Source organism: Centruroides sculpturatus, unplaced genomic scaffold (assembly GCF_000671375.1).
Source record: "Centruroides sculpturatus isolate CEXI.00-Female unplaced genomic scaffold, Cexi_2.0 scaffold1166, whole genome shotgun sequence".
NCBI lineage: Eukaryota > Metazoa > Arthropoda > Arachnida > Scorpiones > Buthidae > Centruroides > Centruroides sculpturatus.
In genome coordinates, this window is record NW_019385330.1 from 49486 (window position 1) to 58138 (window position 8653).

Here is an 8653-nt window from a genome sequence, read left to right on the forward strand (position 1 = left end):
TTTTGAGGTGTAATTCCCCGATTTTCCCTATGCTAGACTGATTTTCATTTCAGTGTTGACGTATTTACTGAGCCGCGACATTGTACATTCGTTAAAACAAAGATTTTTATTAAATATATTTATTTTTTTGTTTAATATTATTGGGTATGTATACATTTGCATTAAATTAATATTAAAATACTAAACGTTTAGGTACCCACGAGTCAAGATATTAAACTTAATAGTCCAATAAATGGCATCCGAATCCATAGCGCCAATGAATGTATCCCGTATCAGTTCATTCAGGAAAACACCTTACGATGCAATGGCACTGCCGGCAATCACAAATTATCGTTAGTGAGACAAATCTACTTCTCGTTGGCCAGACGATATTTATCTCTCTTTAGCCACCTTGAATTTTCCCGCTCAAACTGACCTTATATATGCACTACGGCGACCGGTGGTCGACCGATCAGTGTCTTCGCTCGTCCGTAGCTCTATGTTGGGTTAACGTATCCTTTCAACTACGGAAAGTTTGACAGATGAAGTTTGTGAGTTAGACAATGTTTGGAGCAAAGTGCAAATGTAAAAAGGAGCATCATATTCGATTATATTCGACCATATTCTGAAATTCTTAATCAAAAATGAAAGAAATCAAAAATGTAAACAATTAAAAATGGATACTTTTTTCCAAAAAATGTAAGAAATTTGAAACTAAAATTTTTAAATAAAAACATTTTACTTTATTTTATGATAAAATACATTTTAAAAATTAAAAATTTATATGTATTTTGTATTATATTGTATTAATAAACAAAATTATTAGCTTATTTTTCACTTATGTACAGTACAACCTAACCCTATACCTCACTGTAAATATGGGTTTGTTTTATGTCGATTTGATTTGCGCCGGCTTTTGTAGGAACGGAACTGCGGCATAAACCGAGGGCTACCTGTACATAATTACAGACAGCCAGCATGAATTAGATTTAATTAAATGAAAAACAAACATTTTCCAACATTTTTAATTGTCATCATCAGGTTTAGAACTAATAGGATGCGTGTTTTAAAAAGAACAAAAATTTAACATTTAATTAAATCTAATTCATGCTGGTTGTCTGTAATTACATATTTTTATTGCTTTATACCAGTAGTTTCATGGAGATAGTATTAATACAAACATTTATATATCATGTAACAAATGCCCTCTGGTAGGCCTATCTTACAATATTTAAATAATACAACAAAGATATTAATAGATTCTTTTAGAATAGAAACAGCATAATTTATTTTACCTTTCATATATGAGTTCTTGTACTGGAGCACGAGGACAGACATGATCAGGATGCTCTAATTGTGAGCAACGCATGAAATAATAAAGTGAATGTAAAGCACCAGGTCCCCATGCTATATTATGTCTACCTGAAGAATTAAGCTGCACTCTGTTATGGTACTGAACTACTCGACTCAAAAGATCTCCTAATAAATAAATAAAGTTCATTAGGAAAAAATTTATTATTTGTTTTTATATGAATTTTTAAAAATAGCAAAGTATATAACATTTATATTTAAAAATCTTCAACTTAATATTCAATACCATGTTTTCTCAATTTGAATGTGCCATGGAATTTGATCAGTACCCAATTTTTGAGATGTCAAAATCCAAAAAAAGTTAGCTTGCAAATGTAATGCTTGCCCTGAATTGAAAATGCAGCTGCAAAAAGTTAATGTATTTAAACAGTAATAAACACAGTTTTGAAAAGCATTTTATTTTCATGTTTACTATATTTCATGATATCCAGATTTTTCAACTGTATTCAAATTTTTTCATTGTGATTCCATTATCAGAAACAGATAATGGAGTCATAAGTGAGTATATTTGAATACATTTGAAAAATGAACAGAGGATCTGTGGATCAATATAAAATCACAGTCGTAATTACCATAAGATCAATGTTTTAATAGCAAGATTTCATGTCAGTTTTGAACATTTTGTTGGATTAAATCGAGCTATATTACTATTAATAATTAAATGCTAAGTAATTTTGCCTAATCTAATCTGGCAATCATTAGGCTTTAATTAATATAACTATTAGACTTATTTATGTGGCAATTTATATGTATTATACAAATACACATAAATTGCCAAGCAGAGTAAAGAGCAAACAATGCAAAAGAGGTTGCATTAAGTCAACTTTGTGCCTGATTCTAATGTATATTCCAATTTTTGAGACCAAAAAAGTCCAAAAAAAAGGTGCAAGGTGCACATTAGAATTGAGAAAACATAGTATTCATAGCAATGCTTAATAGATTATTATTTAATAATGATTTAGTTTTTTTTTGTGGATAAATTAACTAAGCTATATTTATAGTTCTTAGTCCTTAAATAAAATGAATTTTTTTTATTGTANGATAGAGACAATTTTAATTGTGTATATATACAGGGTGATCAGAAAATGTCTGGCCAAAATTTAAAGGGGATTAGAGGGGATGAATAAAAAAGGATTCGCAGTAAAATGCTTGTCCGGAAACGTCACATGAAAGTCTTGGAGAGTAAAGAAAGTAGAAAGGACACAAACAAATGTAACAAGTCCTTTATTAACAAACCCAATCTTTGCGCAGCTCTCCCATTTCCATTCGCAGCTCCATATGTCAGGTGGATATCTGCTAGTTCAGTATTCGTGAAGTGCTGCGTGCCATATGAAATCATATTAAGAATTAAGACTGCCCTACACAGTGCCCTCTATTGATGCGGTGTTTTCAGACAAGCATTGTACTGCAAATCCTTTTATATTCATCCCCTCTAACCCCCTTTAAATCTTGGCCAGACATTTTCTGATCACCCTGTATACATACACAATTAAAATTGTCTCTATCAATAGTAATATATGGCAGAGTGAATGGTATACAGTTTCAAGGTGCCAGTATTTCTCACACATGTGCAGCCGCAATGAATATTCAAGCAACAAGGTCCTCAACAGTCAACTGGATTCTCATAAATGAGGACCTTCAGACATTCCCATAAGAAGTTTGACACAATTTTGAGCAATTATTGGAAACATTGCTGTAAAATGCACTTGTGAACAATGCTGTAAGTAAACAATTTATGTTTCCTTTCATGTATTATTTCTTGTGTTTATGCCTTAATGCATACTTGCCCATACTTTCCTATACAAAAAATGCTTTTTGTTGTGTGCTCTATCACCCCTTAAAGTTTGTCCCATGAGTTCTGAATCACTGTGTATACACAGTGACATAGTACTAGTTTTTTGTGAGGGTGAAGATATAGAGGATCACAAAATAGGAACAGAGGAATTTCCATTTGTAGGTTTTTGGGATATTGCTGAATGTCAGGGGATGGCTGCCCCAGGAAAATGGAGATTTACCCACATTCTCAACTAGTTACAACTAGTTGAGAATGAGGCTAACTAGTTTCAACTAGTTATAATTAGTTATCTTGTACTATTGAGAATTGTATATTTGATTTTAGTATTATAAAACTGTTAAATTCCAAATTCCTCATGTTAATTGTTGTTTGTAAGGCCCTTCATCTCTTATCCCTCCACATTCTGTGTGCTTTGGCCATTACAGGTCTACACTGTATTTGGTTGGACAATCTGATTTAGATTGATGAGAATCACTTTCTCAGCAATGTTTTTCTATAGCTGACTTTTGAGGATGGGGTATATAAACAAAATAAACCTGGTATTTAACAAGGAATCTCCTCAAACTTCCTTGCTTTATTTATTGTTATTATTCATCTTTACTTCTAATTATCATCTTTCCTTTATTCTTAAGTGATTTTTAGAACAAAATAATTTTTTAATCAATAATTTAAAAAGGTTTTAGATTCCAAACACTAACTGTTTTATAATTATGAAACTTACAGAACAGTTAAAACTATGATTCTAAATTATTTTATTTAAAAAAATTTGATTTCTCACCTAATTCTGTAATACTTCCAACACATGTTGTTAGTAAATTTTGTTCTATAGATTTACATGATGTTTGTCTTATAGACTCTTCTCCCTGATGAAGTTGTGAAGAACTTCCAAATCTACTGTTTTCTGATAGATTTGGCCAACGAGGTAATGATAAAGCACCTGAAAATATTAAAAAATATTTTAAAAATTTAATTATAAAATTATAATAATGGAATTTAATGCTCATAATGAATCTCAGATTAATATAGTTTAAGTTAGATTAAGATATTTTTAAAACTCAATGAGTAAGCATGAATTGTTCCATTATTTATCATATCAACTACTATTATTCTTAAAAATTTTCAATTTTTCAAAGAATAATTATTTTTTAACATTTAAATCATTTTTGAATTTTCATATCAAATATTTTTTAATTAAAAAATCATTTTTATTATCAGATATTCTGATGAATTAAATTTAATTGTCTCATATCTACTGCATATACATTTAATTCCATAAATCTACCGTTACCAAAAAATAGTTTAAAGAATATAGACATAAAAAGAACAGCAATGATGAAAATAATGGATGGTGCATGTGCAGCATAAGCACAATAACTGAGAACTTTATCATTATTAATGGTGTACTTTTGGTGCAAGAAAAATACCAGCCCTCAGCAGAGTTGCTTCATAGAAAGCAGAATGTTTTTCCTATAAAGATACAAATAGTAAAAATTCCAATTTGGGTTTCATCTACATATCTGATACAGAGGTATTGATCATATTAAAATTGACCTGGCTTACATCAAAATAGAATCCAACCATAAAAGATCTCACAAATTTTTAAAATATTCCATAAGTTTGAAGATTCTTTGCCAAAATTTGCAATTTTATCTAAGCCATTGAAAGATAATGATAACTATGATTTACTGACTGTCAAAGAAATGGAATAAAGGGCTGTTTATTAATTACAAGTACAGTTTAAGGGTGAGAGGAGGACGTTGCACCAAAAAGTGAAAAAGTGCACCATTGTACGTACATAACAGGAGAGGATAGAAAGTAGCTCAAAAACTGTACATTCAATGGACAGCCCTTAGTAACATTTTAAAGTTAACATGTAATTAATTATTCACAATTTATATCATTATATATAATAACTATATTATAAATCTGTTTCTGACACTTTAAATATCAATGACTAGATACTGATCATTGATGCTTTTTATGCTATTTGCTAGTGTGGAATTCTAATACATTTCATTGGAAAAAAAGCATTGCACTAATTATTTTAACATTTTTATACAGTTATAAATCATGATTCCCTAAATATATTCAGAGTTAAGGACTTTCAGTTTTTACATGATATATGTATTGAATAACAATTTATAAACTGTTCATTAATTGTTAATACTAAAAATAACCATGATATCAGTAACTATTATTCTCTGCTTAATTTATATAGTTAATCAATTATATAAATGGTGCAGAGAATAAGCATAGGTATTTTCATTTAAATCATTGGCTTTACTTTGAAAATTAGTTCATTAATAAGCAAATTCAAATGTCTATGAGTATTTTATCTTTAAAACTGTTTGAAATAACTTAGATTATAGATTATTAGCTAACTTAAAAAAACCTTGATTGTTATTAATGTAGCGAAAAATATGCATTTATAGCAAAGCACTATATTGTTCCGTGGTTTTCAACTGGGTATTGCAACAACACTTCAAGGGGTGCTGTGAAACAGGCTGAGCAGCACCATAATACTTCTTATTCATCTTACTAGAAGTATGAAAAGCACAGTAACTCTACATTGATAAAGAAATAGGGATGCTGCAAGAAAAAAATTACCAAGTTGGGGGTGTGTTGTTGCAAAAAGATTGAAAAACATTGGTATAGGCTTAGTTCTTCCCAATATAATTTATAATTTAATAAAATAATTCATTTATGTAATCAGTCTCTCATTTGAATTTGAAATTAGAATATGAAATCAGACACTATTGTATTTTATTTTAGAAAACAGCACAAGATGTTAACATGGTTAAAGATTAAAGAAACATTCATGAGATACTAACATCTATATGAGATTTGTATTAATTCTTGATTCAACAGATTTGTTTTGTGAGATTAAAACATAATAGATTTTAAACAGCAAAGCTTAAAATTCCTTTGCATTTAATAGCTCTTAAAACAATGAATTTATGAACTCTTAGGAGATTTGGCACTAAACTTTTATGAAAAATTCAAAATAAAATTTACTTTTAAGTAAAATTAATATCAAAAATATATAAAAGTTAAACATAAACAAAACAAGAAAATCAAATGGAAAAGAAAAGAATTAGATTAAATAAAGTTAGATTAAAATTAGATTTAATAATTGTATCTGACATCCAATATAGCTTAATAATTATCAAAATAATAAATTGCATATTCATAGATTTTTACCCTTAGACCAGGGGTGGCCAGCAGTTCCCCCCTGGCCGAATTGGAAAGAAAACTTTTTCCACGGGCCGAACTAGAGGCTGCCCTAGGAAGATTTTGAGGTGGTGTGAGATCTCATTGTGGTGTCACCCCGTAGAGACTGAATTGTAGATAGAGATTAGATACATTTTTCACATTACTATATCATGCTTTATTGACATTCTACGCTGTACTTATGACGAGATTTGTAATGGAGGGTTAACTCTAAGGCTGTGTACATTAGGCGTTTTGAAACGCGCGCTTTGGTAACGCGCGTTTTAAGGAACCAAGAGTTCCACATAGATATACACACTCAAATGCGTGCTTCTGGCCAAGCGCGTGTTAATTAATTAATTAATTTAATAGATTTTTGTTAGAACGCGCGTTTTGCAGGCGTCAGCTGCGCATTTTGAGATGCATATGCTGCCATGTTAATATACATTCGATCGCATGTTTTCGGGTAGAGTGGACGCACGTTGGTCGTAATGGAGAACGATCATTTCGATACTGATCCATTTATTGACGAAATCTAAAAGAGACCAGCCATCGTCAAATGATTTTATAGATATTCTAAAAGAATTAAAAAACTTGGGTTCATATTCTCTTAGTTTTGGATACAACGTCACAAACATTCCATGCGTCAGTCTATCTCGTAATATTGGGTGCACCCAAAATTCCCTTTGCCTCTGCCATCGTCTTTTATAGCGACGATGGAAGAGGGGCACACAAGCAATTACTTTCACGTCCATTTCCAAACTGAGCCAGTGCGTATGCTCCATTAAACGCTCGTCTAACGCCGAGCTAACGCCTGGTGTGTACGCTGCTAACGCGCGTTTAACGCAACGCCCAACGCCTAATGTGTACTAGCCCTAAACGCACAGTGAGTTGTTGACCTTTTTTTTCTTTTAGGCGTCAGAATTTTTCATCAAGCTATACGGACTTTAGTAGCTAATATTGAAAGATTGATCGCGGGCCACATAAATTCATTAGACGGGACGAATCTGGCACGCGGGCCGTATGTTGGCCATGCCTGCCTTAGACATTTATGTTATTTATTTATTTCATATAAAAATAATATGCTTAATACTATCCAACTATATTGTCTATACCAGAGGTGGCCAACTTTTATGTACAGAAGATCTACTTTATATCTTAAAAATGTGTCGCGATCGACTTGTTGTCGTAGGGTTAGTCTAAGTGGCGAGGGGGTGGTGTGAAATACATACTATGTTTAGATAGGTAAGAAAAGCCACAATTGAATTTAAAACATGAAGAAAAGGTACTTACATTGTAAACAGAATAAAAATTGAAGCTCAACGTTGTCACTGTCGGGGACCACCACTTCACCCTTCCTCTTTCTACCGTGTCCCGACCACTCCCTCTGTCCCTCTTCCAACCTTCTTTTTTGGTTTTACGATCCTTTGTCTACATTTCTTATTTCCCTTTTACAACTGTACGCAAATGAATATCACATGGACCGACAAAACCGCATCTGAGGGAGGACGCGGTGGGCCAATATCACTACATTTGCGTTTGCGCGTTACGTTCGGTTATAAGTGTAACACATTAATTCAAGACATCTCGAACGATCGACCAAAATTGGCTTCGTAATCGACCGGTCGATCGCGATCGACTTGTTGGCCACCCCTGGTCTATACTAATATTATAAATAGGTGATGTTTGTAAGTTTGTTTGCAGCAGGTAATCTCCGAAACTACTCATCCGATTTCAAAAATTCTTTCACCAATATTTAGAATGGAACCTCAGAGTGGACATAGGCTGTATATTATTCCATTAAACATTCATATAAATTAAAAGATATAATCTAGGTTAAGGCTTTTATGTCCAACAGATGGCGCTACGAGTACGACGCTCTAAGTTTGCTTTTCTGTGAAAATGAACTAAAGCAGATAATCTTTATCTATATAAATAAAAATGTAATGTTCGTTTGTTCCTACCGATTCCTTTGAAATTTTGACACAACGCTGCATTCGAATACGCACGTGTTTTTATATAATATGCATATCGAAATCCCCCCGGGAGATGGACAGGAGTAAGGCTTACCGTAAAGAACTGTGCTTCTATTTATACTATTTTAGATTCGGTTTTTTACGTTTTTAATTGCGGTTTAATAGGGTACGTCAACAGAATATACACTACAAAGGGATTTTTCGATATTCCCCCGCGGGGAAGAGAGACAGGATTAAGGCTTACCGTGAAGAACTTGGCTTCTATTATACTATTTCAGATGCGGTTTTTTGCGTTTTTGATTGCGTTTTAATAGGGTACGTC

General features: G+C 32.1%; 1 protein-coding gene across 1 annotated transcript in view; it reads right to left on the bottom strand.

Annotated features, from left to right (window-relative positions):
* Nucleotides 1–7772, bottom strand: part of LOC111637738 (ankyrin repeat and BTB/POZ domain-containing protein 2-like) — a gene marked incomplete at its 5' end in the record, with an annotated part of 37629 nt that extends 29857 nt beyond the window's left edge. Inside the window, 3 exons of the mRNA XM_023383301.1 lie at nt 1275–1458; nt 3924–4082; nt 7649–7772. Coding sequence (XP_023239069.1) covers nt 1275–1458; nt 3924–4082; nt 7649–7772 — 467 coding nt within the window. The remainder of the gene's footprint in view (nt 1–1274; nt 1459–3923; nt 4083–7648) is intronic.
* Nucleotides 7773–8653: the final 881 nt, after the last annotated feature.